A 16368-nucleotide genomic window follows, 5' to 3' on the forward strand; every position below is an offset into this window, starting at 1 on the left:
CCTTCTTTTTATTAATTAGAGTTTAGGTGTGCCCTATTACATAGGTCTCAATCGTCTAAGGGAGGGGGAACAGTTCACATGGTTGAGACTGGTTTCAACATAGAAAGCAGAGACAGATAGTTCAAGGAGACATTCTGTTATTGAATGTCTCAAGGAGACATCAAGCATATTTTGAGAAAGCAGAATGTCTCAAGGAGACATCCTGTTATTGAGTGTCTAAAGGAATGTGATGAGTTATGCAAACGTGTGATCTATGTGCATGTAATAGTAACTTGGATAATATGAAGCAAGCTTATTGAATGTGATTACATGATATATACAGCTTTATTCCAACAGTGATCAAGGAATGTGCAGACATCTTCAACACCTCACTGGCCCAGGCTGTCCTCCCCCCGTGTTTCAAGTCTGCCACAATAATTCCGGTGCCCAAGAAATCCTCCATCACATGTCTAAATGACTTTCGGCCCCTTGCACTTACATCCACCATCATGAAATGCTTCGAGAGGGTGGTTAAGGACCATATCACCTCCAAACTCACCCCATCACTCGACCCATTCCAATTCGCATACCAGCCAAACCGCTCCACTGAGGACGCCATCTCCACTGCTCTCCACCTGAGCCTGGAGCACCTGGAGAGGAGAAACACCCACGCACGGATGCTGTTCCTGGACTTCAGCTCAGCATTCAACACGATCATCCCCCAGGACCTGGTATGCAAGTTGGAGCCGCTGGGCCTCAAGACCTCCCTGTGCAACTGGCTGCTTGACTTCCTCACAAATAGAACCCAGTATGTCAGAGTGGGCAACAACACATCCAGTGTCATCTCCCTGAACACAGGCTCACCTCAGGGATGTGTTCTCAGCCCCCTGTTGTTTACCCTAATGACCCATGACTGTCGCCCCAGATACAGCAGCAACCATATCCTGAAGTACGCGGACGACACAACAGTTGTGGGCCTCATTCAGAACAACAACGAACTGGCTTACAGGGAGGAAGTGAAATACCTTGTGGATTGGTGCAAGGCAACAACCTGATCCTGAATGTTGACAAAACAAAATAGATCATCGTCGACTTCAGGAGTTCCAGACCCAGCCACACTCCACTCTGCATCAACGACACAGCTGTAGAAGTTGTGAGCACAACCAAGTACTTGGGGGTGCACATCACGGACAACCTCGGCTGGTCACTTCACGCCTCCTCTCTGGCAAAGAAGGCACAGCAGCGACTGCACTTCCTGCGGCGGATGAGAAGAGCCTCCCTCTCCCCTCCTATCCTGACCACTTTCTACAGAGGGACCATCGAGAGCCTGCTGACCAGCTGCATCTCCGTCTGGTCTGGGAGCTGCAAGGCCTCGGACTGGATGTTACTGCAGAGAGTGGTGAGGACAGCGGAGAAGATCATTGGGACCCCGCTCCCCCCCATTAAGGACATAGCAAACAGCCGCTGCGTATCAAGAGCCCATCGGATCTACTCTGACCCCACACACCCCCAGCATGGACTGTTTTCTCGCCTGGCGTCAGGGAGAAGGCTCTGAACAGAACAACCAGGTTTAGAGACAGCTACTTCCCCCTGGCCATCAGACTGCTCAATGCCAAATAATCCCCTCTACCTGCCCACACGCACAACCAAAACTTTAAATTATTATTATTATGTGATGACTGCTCCTCCACAGTGAGACCCCCCCCCCCACCTCCACACACAAAAACACATCACACTGACACAATTTAGTACGATAAAAAAACATTTCTCTCATCATTAAAGTTTGTGTTGCGCACACTAAAGACTTCTGATAGCAGACACCGCTGCTCCAATTCATTCTGTGTGTGTGTGTGTGTGTGCGCACGCCTGTTCGGAGAGAGCGCACACACATAACACGACACGCATTTAACCCCAGCCCGGCGTTGGCTGAATGAAACTCTTACAAACACCATGGGACTGAATTGCCAAGGTTGCCATTAAAGCGGTGTTGGTAACAGCTGTACATATTAGCCTCCAACTACATCAACAGCTCCCCAATTCCAACGGTAGGCACTTTTAAAGATGAAGCATTCAGCAGCATTCCTGGTTTTCACACCCACAAACTAAACTATATTTTCAAGCACGTATATTGCATGCACTTGGCGTTCATGTTTCATATTTAAACTAAGTTTAACTGTTAAAGGCTAATAAAAGTTGAAGACTTACCGTTGTCGTGATTCACCACTCTTGCAGTGGGGAGGGTTACCACGACTGGTGTGTTGCAGGGTCCTCCGGCAACACAAAGCTGCCCGGTGGATGTCTGTCTGTGAATCATGCCGCGGAAAAATACATCGGCGAACCCACGCGCGTATCGGCCAATACGAATTCACGTAAAGAACAAAAATGCCGGCCCGATATATTGGCCGGCCAATGTATCGGTCGACCCTTAGTGGACAGTATCTCTGCCTGTCACATGGAGGACATGGGTTCGATTTCCCGACCTGGAGTTCCTGTTTTGTATGTCACAATGTCACGTTGAACCTTGAGCAGGGTTGCGGTTGCAACAACCAGTTGGGTAAAACAAACCCTTCTTACTAGAACAAGACCTCTATTAATCTTCTTCTCAAAGTGCTCAGCTGTGTTGTACAATCTTACAGTCATTTGCTGCCAAATCATTTCAGTTGTGGATAATGGACCTGTGACTGAAATCAAGTCAGCTTTTGAGCTGGTCATGCCTAATTCAATACAGAAAATCATTCTGGAAATGACTAATCTAGAAATGAGGCATGTTTTTGGGGAGAAGTGGAAAGAGTTGGACAAAACCCATTTAGATGCATATTTAGGGCTCCTCATCCTGGCTGGGGTCGATGAGTCAAAGGATGAATTGACAGCAAGTCTGTGGGATGCAGCGACAAGCAGAGAGAGCTACTATATTTCGAGCCACAATGTCTCTGGAGACTTTTCACATTTTCTCCAGAGTGATCCAATTTGATAATCAAGAAACATTGGCTGGGAGACAGGAGAGAGACAAGCTGGCAGGTATTAGGACAGTCGGGGACAAGTGGGTAGAGCAGCTTCCACTTCTCTGTAATCCAGGCCCTAATATCACAGTGGATGAAAGGCTGGTGGCATTCAGAGGTCGCTGCCCATTTAGGCAATACATGCCTTCCAAACCAGCTAAATACGGGATAAATATCTGGGCAGTGTCACGGTCTGTGTTGCGGTGCGACCCCAGGATGCAGAGAGCAGGACCAAATGGAGGTAAAATAATATTTATTTTAGCTATAATAGCAGCAGAAGAAAACACAACTCAACTAGCTGACGGACAAACTAACAATGATCCCACAAAGGGTGAAGCGCACACCTGAACTAAATAGAGGACAAATTAGGGACAGGTGTGGGTGGCCATGGCAACGAAGGCAGACGAGGCAAAACAGGAAGTCCAATACAAAATAAGTGTCCAAAACGGAAACCAAAGCCCAAGAAGGTAACCCAAACTCAACATGTCACGTGCAAACCCACACAGAGCGTGACAGTACACCCCCTCAAGGACGGATCCCAGACGTCCGAAACAGTTCAAAGTCAGAGCGATGGGTGGTGGGGGACCGGAGGTGGGTCGCCGACGGACCCCTCAGGGAGTCGGCCGGGGCGGCAGGCCAGCAAGACCCCTCCAAGTGATGGAGGGAATGGTTGGGTCGGCAGTCGTGGTAAACACCCTCCGGCGGGCCCCCTTGACCAAGCGCGAGGTAGGCATCCTCAGGGGGGCGCCCTGGGTGTAGAACCTGGGCTCCGGCAGAAAGTCTAGAAGCAGGCGGCGTCCGGCCCTGACGCGGCGACGGTGAAGCAGAGTTGTCAATATATGTCATAACACCCTGCGACACAGTCAATTATGGACAAATCTATATCCCAGCTATATTTCGATGAGAGGTGGGGTACATCCTGGACTGGTCCCAGCCCATGGCAGGGCACATATAGACAACCATTTACAGTCAATTTTTCATCAACATCAATTTTACATTGCAAGTATAAATACACACAAATGTAATTTTTTAATAATTACTTTAACAGCGCACATTTGCATCAAAGAGGTCTGGCTACTATATGTAGTTAATAAATTGGACATGACATTTTTCATAATTGTTGGTGTGTGCATGAGAGAAGTATGTAACTTACATGTACAGTAAAAACCAATCCCCTTAAGGAGTGGTGTCCACCTATTTATTAAATTAGTGGGGATTAAAGTGGCAATAAGGTGTTTTTTCCTCAAGACAACAGTTGTTAGTGGGTTGGAGCAAGTGTGATCCTACAATTTATCTTACGGTTACTTACTTTTATTTGGGGAGGTGACACATATCGAAGTAGCCAGAAAGCTTTGGAATATACAAATTATTGCATTTTGTATCATTTCTATTTTCACTAATTTATCAGTGGGCAGCCAGTATGCTGTGCTGGTGGACTGGCTTATGAATGTTGGTTAGCGGGCAGCCTGTGTGCCATGATGGTGGACTCGATCACGATTGCTGGTTGGGTCCTTGGTCTGTGAAGCATCTCTGTGGTCCACCCAGGGTCAAGTGGGTGGAGTGTTTTGCAGGATAGCAGCAGAGACTGAGTTGACATTGTAGATTGTCTAAACTATGAATGAACACGTGTGGGGTTATATACTAAACATGCAGAAATGACAAAATCAGTTATGTCAAGCCAATTTATTTCATATAGTGTCAATACAAATCATCATATGGAAGTTTTCTAGAATCACAGGCTCGAGAGAGGGAACCAACTGAACCCCACACAAACAAGCACTTGGCAACGGAGGCAAGGAAAAACTCTTTGAGAAACCTTGGACAGAACCCAGGCTCTATGGGGCGGCCTTCTGTCTCGACCGGTTGGGTTGAGAGGGATGACGGAGAGATGGTAGGTAGACAGTGGTGAAGAAAGGACAGAGGGTTAAGAATGGGTGGAGGAAAGGATCAGCAGTTGCAGTCCCATGATGACCAGTTCCCGGAATCACCAGTATCCTTTCCAGTCAGCAATGAGTGGATGTCAAGGTGCAACGGTGGGACCTCCTCTGGAAGCAGCCAGCATTCACTACAGGTCAGACAAAGCGTGAAACAAATGCGTTAGTAAACTTGCTATGATCATATAAAAAGGTCAACAAAGACAGCATGAGGAAGGTTTTTTTTTACTACAAGTACCATGGCATTCTATGTATAATTTTAGTAGCACAAGCACAAGGCCCCCATACATTTTGGTTAACAGGTTAACATTTTTCCCCTGCAGAACATAAACTCATGTAAGATTCTGTGTCCCATTTAGCATGGTGGAGGTGTTTCCAACGTCCAGCTAATTAAAGCTACTTGGTCAAAAAGAAAATGTTTTATGTGACTGGCAACATTTCAAGATGTATTTTATTTACTAAGCAAAGTTTAACTTGTGGTCTGGAGCTCGGTTTACGTATCGGGAGAAATCACATGAGTATAATGTCAAGTGGCAAAAAGTCAAGTGTTTCACACATGAACAGAATTTGACCAATATGAATAGTGAAAACAGCTCCATATCTTACCACATGCAGCAGTTGTCAGAGGACACTCACACCGTCAGAGGGGTCTTGTCCTGTTGATGAAACCTCACATGCATGCAAACGACTACATTGCTATTATAATAGTTGGTATGATGCACTTATGGGATTAGTTTTACTTCTATGCTATTCTACTGCTACTATGTTAATATAAAGATGATGTGCGTGGAACTGAAGACAGGCGGCAACTAGAAAGACAAGAGCAGAGGTTAGTCACAATATCCATTCACAGTATTCACATATTTACATTATTTACATTTTTACATATTTACATTGCCCTCATTGTCTTCATTACCGTGTCTGAAAAAGCGTATTTTTTCATCAGTGATTGACAAACACAATCCACCGTTCTTGTGGTTGAGTAAACTCGTGGATTGTAAATTGTCCACTGGTAAGAAAAATACCAACTATGTGTTCAGAAAAGTCCATAGTTTTAATCCCTTTGAATCTTAATTTTGGGCAGTGGTTGAATTTTGCGCCAGTGATTGACTAATACAATCTGGTTAGAAAAATATCAACTCTTTGTGTTCAAAAAGGTTTGAATCCCTTTAGTATTTAATTTTAAGGCAGACATGCGGTAACTATCAAGACAAGAGGACAGGTGAGTGAGGCAGCGCTGGGATCATTTCATCAGGTACTATTTACATATATACATATATACATATTTCCAATATGTATACTATTTAAAATATATGCAGAGGTTACAATATTTACATATTAACAATATGTACATGTTTACAATATGTACATGTTCACAAAATGTACATGTTTACAATATGTACAATGTTAATTTTCTGGTTTGACAAATAAGGAAAATAGTTACCATCCTAAACAGAAACTGGGATCTTAATTTTGGCCAGTGGTTTCACTTTTATTCAGTGATTGACAAATACAATCCACCGTTCTCGTGGGCAAGTAAACTCGTGGATTGTAAATTGTCCACTGGTCGAACCTGAACCTATTTTACACACTATAAGATGCTGAAGTGGAGTGTGTGTGTGCATTTTAAATTTGGTGTTTAAAAGAGCACAAAATCCCTTCATGGTTACTGAAATAAGTGGGCATCACAACCGATTCTACATCAAAGTGTGATGTTTTGACATAAACATGGTCAATTAGTGTACCCTTTTCTGTGGTTGGATGTTTGACTGACTGGCAGAACCCTTTCCTAGCCATGAATGTGCTGATAGTGGAAGATTTTAACAAATTTTCATTAAAATCTCCCAGTATGACAATGCTGGCGTACTTCTGGTGCAACCAATCCAGCAGCGTGCCAAGGTGACCTTGAAACAACGCCATTGGATAGGAGGGTGGTCGATACACAACTGCTATTAACACACTGGGTGAGGAGCAGTTCACCAGTAAAACTTCCAAGTTGAAGTTTGGGGCGGAGACAACACTACAGTGCAGGTGGTCTGCAATGTACATGCCAACTCCGCCATGCTGTTGCCCTTGTAATTCTACCAAAGCAGGGTTACTGCTGGAGTAAGACAAACATCGTGGTTGGCTATGGAAATGATACCCAGGAATGGTTACACTGCTGGGTGTACATGCCGTTGGCAGCCACGTTTCTGTCACAGCGATGCAGTTAGGCTGCAGGTGCTGTGTACATGCTGCCAAATCTGACGCATGTTTTGTCAAATTTTGGACATTCATCAAATAAATTGTGAAATGTGGTGGTTGTACATTTGTTTGTGTTGGTTCACTTTCTGTCAAAAATGCTGGCATCCTACCTACAGCATTCTTAATGGCATCATTACAGTAAATCTTTTCGGCATTAAACTTTTCAATAATCAAACCGTCTAAAGCTGTGACCCGACTCAATGCAACATACGCCTGCCCTGCGGAAAACACCCTGTCTAGAGACACAACTACATTGCTCACGGTAACACCCTGGACTTTATGTACCGTGCAAGCCCAAGCGAGCTTCAGAGGGAACTGGCGACGCATGCCACCACTTTTAGTTACTTTTTCTTCCTCTGGCAGAATAAATGTACTGTCTTTTAGCGTGACAGACTCAGCAGTTTGTGCGCGCCTTTGTTGACCTACTTTGGCATCATCAAACTTTATATAGATCTTACTCGGAAATGTGTCATCCTTTTGGAAAAGAACATCAGAGACAGTGCCACTAACCCTGTTAACTAAGCCGTCCTCAATATCAATGTGTTTGCAAAGCATTACACGTGCATCTTTAGCGATGTGCAGAGTTTCCTCTAAACACGTGTTGTAAACTTTGCTGTGGTGCCCTACTTTTCTTTCTAATTTACCGGATTTTTTGTTTTGGCTGAAATCCTCAGCTTTTATCGTCGTGTACTCCGGACAGATCCTGAAAAGCTGTTTTAGATTGTATTCGTTTACTTGTTGATTGGTTGGAAACACATGTAACGCGGAGCTGACCTCACCCGTTTCGCGCTGTTTCAAAAGTTCTATGTCTGTTTCCAACAACGCCGCGCCTTTTGGATGTTTGCGGAGTCTATTTAGCAATGCTGCAAACTGATTATCTTTTTGCCGGACTATCGTTGTCAGTTCGACAACACTGAAAAGATTTGTCCACAAGTTGAAAGTGGCGTCTTCGACATAAAGAGGCTTTCCTTTGACTGGCGGTAACTGGTAAAAATCACCGACTGCGATGATGCTGACGTTGCCAAATGCAGCATAGTCACCGGTTTGCTTAATTTGTCGGAGCCTACCATGAATGTACGTCAACAACTTGTGATCAACCATCGATATTTCATCGATAATCAAAATTTGGAGGTCCGCGAACTTGGCACGCAAGGAATTCACCGTTTCCTCACCCAGTGGTGTGTAAGGCAAACGGGTATCCTTGCCGATGCTCAATGTGCTGTGTATTGTTGTGGCATTCAAATTGTAAGCAGCAATCCCTGTTGGTGCAGCTAGACAGACAGAAATATTGTCCGGTTGCCGACACATTGTTGACAACAACCTGGTAGCCTCATATTGGATGGCTTTAATTAGGTGGCTTTTTCCTGTCCCGGCACCACCTGTGATGAATAAGTGTAAAGGCTCGGGTTTTCTCCCACCTACTTTATCAAGGCACCACTGTCTAATTTTGTAAAAAATGTCCATTTGAGTATTATTTAGGGAGCGGATTAATGCCAAGCCATCATTTCGACTCATTGACTTTTGCTTTTGTAAGTTTAGAGCGGTTCTATTTTCATTTGCCAAGTCAGGTATTACTTCTGCCTCTTCTTCGACCAACTGTTGTTTTTTCCGGCGTTCTTCTTCGCATTGTAGCCTTTCCAATTCTTGCTCTGGACACAGCAGACACCACGCATCCTCAGCAACACCGCTGTGATCAATAGATCTTTGGATGCTGTCCAGTTCATCCCCGCCGCTGTCGAAATGTTGTTTATTTGTTTCCACTATGGATCGAACAGAATGCATCGACCCATCATTTAATCGGACCGCACCATTGTCATAAAATTCTTCAAATGTTGGGCAGTTGGCAGGTCTTAACTGCAAATCCACCCGGTATGGCAGATACAACTGCAAAAGGCTACGATAATACAACTCTGGGTTTTTGGTTTCTGAAAAGCGCGCAGAGCGTACGACGGCAGGTTTGGTCCGTGTACGTTTTGTCACATGTCCGTAGTTGTTTTTAAGTTCTATTTTGGATGCCGACCTTTCGTTTTTGCTAATGATGCGGTATTCCGAAGCAAATTGTGCCAAGCACATGTCATTAAACGTGTCGTCGTTTGGTCTGTTTTTATAACGGTCGACAATGCTGGTCATCCACATGTCTTCCGTTGTTAATTCGGCCGATGAAGCTTTTTGACGCAAAACACTCACAGGCAAACTCATTTTGACCACATTGTCCCCTGTTGGAACAAAAACTACTTTGCGCGAGCATTCCTTAAGATGCATATTTGTCACCCGGTAAACGGCCTCTTGTGCACACACGTCTCTATTGTGCAGGTACACACTGCCAAGACTTTTTAAGGCCTCTTTGGCACTGACGTTTGCCTGTTTGGATGCTTCTTTCTGGGCATTACTCAGCAGCAATCCAATCTCCCTCTCAGCTTTGGAAATATACGAGATTATATAAACCACGCACGCATACGCATCAACGACATACTGGATGTCCATATTAGCATTCCAGCATTTAAGCAGAGGTTTGCTGTATGGATTGATCCAAACCTCATTGATTTGACGCTTCATTATGACTTCCGTACGACGACCCAAGCGGCGATGTGCGGCCTCAAAAGTATTTTGTGTTATACCGAGACTATGGAACAAATGTTCCACGCTTTGATATGCGTGGTTCTCGTCAGCCAGGGCTGTTTTAATGGATTTTATGATTTCCGACGCCTCTTCTGCTTTCATGTTTACGGCATTTTGGGATGCTTTTGGACATGTGCATGTTTTAACACCGGTTGATTGGCTAACCTGACAAGTGCATGTTTTTTGTCCCTGTCCGTCAAACTGATGGCTAATAAATGTTCGTCCTGACACAGGTTTGGGAAAACCGAAACGACACACTGTGTTTTTCTTTTTGCACGTTTTAGAGTGTCTCTTAGAATGCTGCTGTACGGAAGACACTGTCTCTGTCAATCCTTCATCCTGTGGCTGCAATTCACAAGTAACATATCTATCAATAAACTTTGTGACTTCTTCATCTGAGTTCACTTCAATACGTGGGGCATTCTCGACCCAGAACAAACAATGTACATGCGGGGAACCACGCTGCTGAAATTCCACCCGGTAAAAATAGTCTACAACTTTGCCAATCGGTTGGCTCGAAGACATTATCACCTCTCTGAGAAAGACATGCCACCGGAAATCAAACATCCGTGCAGCAGTCACAGGATTCCGTCTCAACAAATCACACCTGTCAGCCCACTCCAACTCTGCAGCCGTTTGCGTTCTACCCTCTTGCCTCAAAACACAGTCTACCAAGTTTTGCCACCGTAAATCAGCAGACGAAAAAGAGCAAAACCACGTGGGAACACCAAGCTGACGCACACAAGCCAAAATATCGCGCTGCGTACTCTGCCAAAAGGCTGGAGTACCTCTGATGGGCTTCAGAAAACGATAGCCCTGGTCACATTCCAACAATGTCTTTAACGACTCATCGTTGGTCAACAAATCCTTGGCCATTTTTGCCACCAAACCAGCAATTCCTTTGCGTAAAGCAATGGAAATGCTCGACACCACCTGCACAAGTTCACACAAGTACTGAGCATAGAATATGTATTCCACATTCTGCCCAAACCGCTTATCAGCATGCATGATACGATTATTGAAATATCGCGACGCCGTCAGCCTATATTGTCGAGTGTCATGAAACGTGAAACGGCCGCGTGGAAACAACACTGGGAAACATTTAGCTTCATTCGAATGGTCAGAAAGCAACCTCACAGGATTATTGCCTTCTGCCGGAGCCACATTCAATATATTGTCATAATACTGATCTAGCGCTTCCTGACCAATGTCAACTGGCATTAAACATGTGTCCTGAAACATGCAGTGTTGCTGTCTATCATGAAGAAGCTCATCTTCTGCATCTAGAGGCGGTGTGACATCTACTGCAGGAACACTGTCCTCCACCTGAGAGGCATCAGGTTCCCTACAAAAGTCATTGACCCACTCCTCGTTGTACTCTATATCTTCATAATGCACATTAGACTCTTTCAGATACCTCAAGGCTTCACGAATGTGCATGCTGTCAACAAAATGGTACTCGTAGTGTCCTTTGTAAGTCAGCTTCCTTTTGAGTTTGACACGGAGCATAGAGCCTTCCATATTGGACCGTGGCAACAAATTTGTCGTTTCTACAACATTGGCCGGAACACAAGTCACAGGCCCATGGACACCATTTTGCCCCCCTTTAGGCAAAGCTAGCATTTTCATGAAGGGGATATTTAGTGCAATTAAGTGTTGCTCTAAGCTGTTTAAGCAAGCCAGCTCAGGAGGAATCGGGTCCACCCCCAAATTATTTGCCACACATTCAGGTGGGAATTCCCCTTTGCTAATCTTGTAATGGCAAGTGTAGCAAACCCACAGCTGCCCTCTACCAGACTCCAACAACAAACAAGGCACCGTGCACTCTGCACTACATTTGTGCAAATAATCCTCATTAATGCACGTGTTCACAAGAGAAGCACTTGCACTTTTGCTGTAATGCTCTCTGTGACACTGCAGGACCTGATGTTTAAACATCAACCTATGGCACACACAGCAGACAAACTGGGGCCCATTCTTCACTTTCTCTAAAAAATTCTCAACAACAACATCAAATTCTTCCTCTCGCAACTTTGCAGCATGCCTTCGTGCCTTCACATCTGCAATGACACGCATTTTGCGTTCTAAATTACTGTGATATTTCTTCATACTGGCTAGTTTGACACTGGCCCGGTGCCTTGTATCAATTTTATATTTTTTGACGCCCTGCATAATGACCCTGGCCCGATGCAAGCTGTCACTTCTATACTTACTCGCACTATACATCTTGACCCTGTCCCGATGCAAGCTGTCATTCCTATACTTATAGATGCTAGATGTTTTAACTCTATTTTTATGAATGACATCATTTCTATACTTTTCAACACTCCTCGTCTTCTTTCTCTGCCTAAAGACTGCTTGTTCTCTGTAATTCTTCATAGTCATTACCTTCTTTGTCTCCCTTATGCTCATGTCAGCGACATATTTACATCTGTTGTCCAGGGCCCTTTTCCTTTTTAGATATTTGGACGGGCTTACACGTGGAACCATGGACTGATGTTTTTCTTTGCCTGTTTCAACAACATCATTCAAACCAACTGCTACTTCACTATCAGCGCTAATTACTTGATGCCGATGTGACCTGGTACCATACTGACTGACCTGAGATGTACCATTCTGACAAATGCCAAAGCAACTTCCTAACTGACCCTCATTGACACATGTCACACACTCATAGTGATTACCACTCGAGTTGTCCAAATAAATCCCACGACTGGATTCTGACGTTGAACTATATCTCAACCAATGACCACCGTAAAAAGTAAAGATATTTATTCCTAAACTATCCGCTGCAGCCTGAATTTCCACCTCAGTTGCCCAGCTATTGACATATTTCATTTTGGAAACACTAATATACTCTGTCAAACAATTGTACTCACTCCTGAGAAGCTTCTCATAATCTTCACAGTGGTTTTCCGTATGTTTAACCACATGGAGTCTAATTTTTCTGTGATTTTTCTGTGTGCCACTCACCGCTTGTGATATGGCACGGAAAAAACAGTTGCCGTCAGCAACAATGCTCTCCTTTTTACAGGGAGCTCCCAAGGGTCCAACACGCAAATTGACAGGCACAGTTTTGACTTCACAATCTATATTCAAAAGTTGGCACACATCTTTGGAGTCATTTTGAAGCATTGGACAAAAGGCATGCTGTGTGGTAACAACACTGATGACCTCAACATCAGATGCACATGTACTAGAAATGTCAGCCATTTTAAACTTTTTGCCATCATCACCAGTCATCATCTCCAAGTGACGTTTCCTGTCAGCCACAACAGTCACAACAACACCAGCTATTTCAAAAAGTTTCTCTGCTCCTCCAAACCCTGCAGCCAAATTGCTAATGTGATTAGCAAGGGCACCAAGACCACCAAAACACAGAACAACACTGGTTCCATCACTGCACACCATGCCATTACAGCTGCGCGAGTGCGAATCCACCAGACAATACTGACCAGCATCACAAATTATGGCACAACTACTTTGACAGACTGTAAGAATGCATGTGCTGTACTTGCCAAACATTGTGTGCAAAGCATCATGCAAAGTGACATGAATCCCGTTTTCAATATAATAGCCAGAAACTACATTGACATCACCTAAAGCATAATCATCCTTCACACAAAACTCAAATTTGTGTCCAGCAATCACCTCCTGTTTAGGCAATTCTGTGGCACACAAAAAGTGGGATTGGTGACAAATTACGTGACGTTCCCTTAGAGTGGTATACAACTGATCGCCTTCAACAACAGCCATGTCAAGATCAGCAGTATCCCACAACAAGACATTTTTAATACTGTGTAAAGCAGTGGCACAAAAGGCAATCGCCATACACTGTGTTCCTGCATACTTAAACCTTGTATTGCCTTGATGAAATGACCCTTTGACCACCTTTTGTAACCCACCTGTTGGTACCTCCACTGGTGACAGTGAAGATACTTCTTCCCTACCTTTTGTTGCAACTGCACAATCAACAGCTTGGGTAGCCTTGGGTGTGCGTCGCATACGGAAACCCTTCTTTCGTGGCATCTAAAAGAAAACAATGAAATCAATGTCAGTTCACACGCCATGTACTTAAGCTTCTAAATGCTCTTTTCCATGCTCTCTGGTTACCCCGTGTGTGCGTGGGATTTTTTTTGGCAATGCCATATTGTCCATAGGCAAGAAAGTGGGTGTGAATGGTTGTCTATACGTGCCCTGTGATTGGCTGACAACCAGGATGTACCCCTCCTCTCGCCCGAATACAACTGGGATAGACTCCAGCAGCAGAAAATGAATGAACATATCCATACATTTTACGTACTGCCTATCCTCACAAGGGTCGCGGGCATGCTGGAGCCTACCCCAGCTATATTCAGGCGAGAGGTGGACTACATCCTGGTCACCAGCAAAACACAGGGCACACAGACAACCATTCAAAGTCACATTCATGGCCACAGACAATATGGAGTGTGTGTGTGGGGTGGGGGTCAAATGAAAGTGAGTATAAATGGTTGTCTCTATGTGCCCTGTGATTGGTTGACAACCAGGATGTACCTGCCTCTCGCCTGAATACAACTGGGATAGGCTCCTGCAGCAGCGGTAGAAAATGAATGAATAAATCCATTTATTTTCTGTGCTGCTTATCCTCACAAGGGTCGTGGGCATGCTGGAGCCTACCCCAGCTGGCAAGAGGTGGACTACACACTGCTCACCAGCCAAGCATGGGTCACAGAGACAACCATTGACAGTCACATTAATGCATATGGACAATTTGGAGTCGCCAGTGGGGGAGGGGGTACACAGAGAAACACACACGCACAGAATACATGCAAACTCCACACAGAGATAAAATGATAAATCAAACTTTGTCAATAAATACAACTATTATGCAGAAAACAAATAAATAAACACCAGCTGTGTGTTTTACTGCAAGAGCACCATCTTCCCCCACCCCCCTCATATTGTGTGCGTTTGAGTGGGCACATGCACACTTGGGTGTGGCCCTTTGGATGAATGACGGATTAATCATTGCAAACAAGAAAAATGAAGAAAACGTAAGGTGGGCGTCTTCTCCTCCGCAACGCGGTAGTGGTTTAGATGAGTGACGGGGGTTAAAATAATTGGAAACAGAGAAAACAGGTAAAAAAGTTGAAAACCTTCCGTGAGAATTTATTTTCTCCCCGCCCGCTGCGATAAGATGGCGCGCGGGGGGGGGGGGGGCGATCGCCATTTTGGGGCCTGTGGCATCAACGACGCCATTTACGACGCCGCCATTTCGGGGCCTTTGTCATCAGTGCCGCCAATTTGCCCGCTAACGGCTCGTTTAAGGTGCGGCAACAACGAATATAATTTTAGCTATACAGCGTTAAGCTCCGACCGTTCGTGTATCCTGAACAAGCGGCCTACGTGCAGCACCACCGAATATAACTTGAGCTATATTGAGTTAAGTTCTGACCGTTAGTGTATCCCAAACATGCAGTTACCTTGCGGCGGCACCAACGACAACATACAAATACATAAAATTATACACATGTGGAGAAAAAGCCGAAGAAAAAACAAAATGGAGTTAAGCTCCAACCGGACGTGCATTCCTGCGATGGTGCTCATTCTTACAAATGAATATATTTCAGTTTACTAAGTCTATTTAAAAAAACTCACCTCTATGTCAGCAGATGAAGTCCAACACAATGGCAAACTGCAGTTTCCGTCGAATGTAGGTCCTTTGTCTTTGTCTTTGTCTGAGGCAATGCAAAAAGCGTTCTCTCGAAAAGTTTTCTGTTCGCTCGAGCAGAAAGGGGGGGGAGCGGGCACGCGAAGCAGCATTTATAGCACCATGCACCACACCGTGGAAGAACTGACCAATCGTAGCTCACAAAACCAACCTGTCAGGCTCCGCCTTTGGATAAATGACCAATCGTAAGTCACCAAACAAACAACCTATCAGCGATCGTCTGATTGAATGTAATGTGAAAGTTGGGCGGGTCAATATTTTTTAAATTGACCAATCGTGCCTCACTCACCTGTCAATCGATCAGCTATTGGCGGAATGAATGTAATTTGAAATTGGGCGCATTAAACCAAACAATGTTTACGTGGACGAACGGAGGGAAAACTAACCAATGGCATTGCGTGCTCACTGTATAAATAAGCGGAAGTGCGACTATCGCCATAACGATGAACAGGACTCAGAGGACAACGTTGTGGCTCATCGGCAGCTCCATTGTGACCCGGCTGGAAAGACACGTCAGGCGATATCGGCGGGACCCCAATTTCGGGCTCCCTTGCCAAGTCACCTGGCATGGACAAGGCGGCAGGAGGTGGGAGCATCTGGTGCCTTTTATACACCAGAAGCTGCAAACGGGAGCGACACCTCCACAGTTGCTGCTCATACACCTTGGTGGCAATAGTTTTGGCTACGGCGGCCAACATTGCTGCCAGCTTCTCCTCAAGATGATTGCGGATCTCGACTACATCATCCACTTGCTACCCGGCACAGTGGTGATGTTTTCGGATATCTTGCCTCGTTGGAACTGGCGTTACCAGACGGCACCCAAAATGTTCCAATGCATTCCACACACCGCAACGCACTGCTTCAGAATAAAACGTAAACA

At 44.9% G+C, this 16368-nt stretch overlaps 1 protein-coding gene across 2 annotated transcripts; it reads right to left on the minus strand.

The window, feature by feature from the left end:
- Positions 1 to 3225: 3225 nt before the first annotated feature.
- LOC131128719 (uncharacterized) lies at positions 3226 to 16055 on the minus strand. 2 transcript variants are annotated; one of them, XM_058071826.1, is made up of 3 exons: positions 15416 to 16055; positions 5519 to 13804; positions 3226 to 3782 (listed from the first exon to the last, which is right to left on the minus strand). In XM_058071826.1, exons 1-2 carry the CDS (start codon positions 15578 to 15580, stop codon positions 6539 to 6541), a joined length of 7431 nt encoding a protein of 2476 aa, XP_057927809.1. In that variant the 5' UTR covers positions 15581 to 16055; the 3' UTR covers positions 3226 to 3782; positions 5519 to 6538. The 2 variants fall into 2 exon arrangements, with proteins under 2 accessions (XP_057927809.1, XP_057927808.1); XM_058071825.1 differs by lacking the exon at positions 3226 to 3782 and adding an exon at positions 4687 to 5043.
- Between the last annotated feature and the right edge of the window lie 313 nt (positions 16056 to 16368).

Source organism: Doryrhamphus excisus, chromosome 4, assembly GCF_030265055.1.
Source record: "Doryrhamphus excisus isolate RoL2022-K1 chromosome 4, RoL_Dexc_1.0, whole genome shotgun sequence".
Classification (NCBI taxonomy): domain Eukaryota; kingdom Metazoa; phylum Chordata; class Actinopteri; order Syngnathiformes; family Syngnathidae; genus Doryrhamphus; species Doryrhamphus excisus.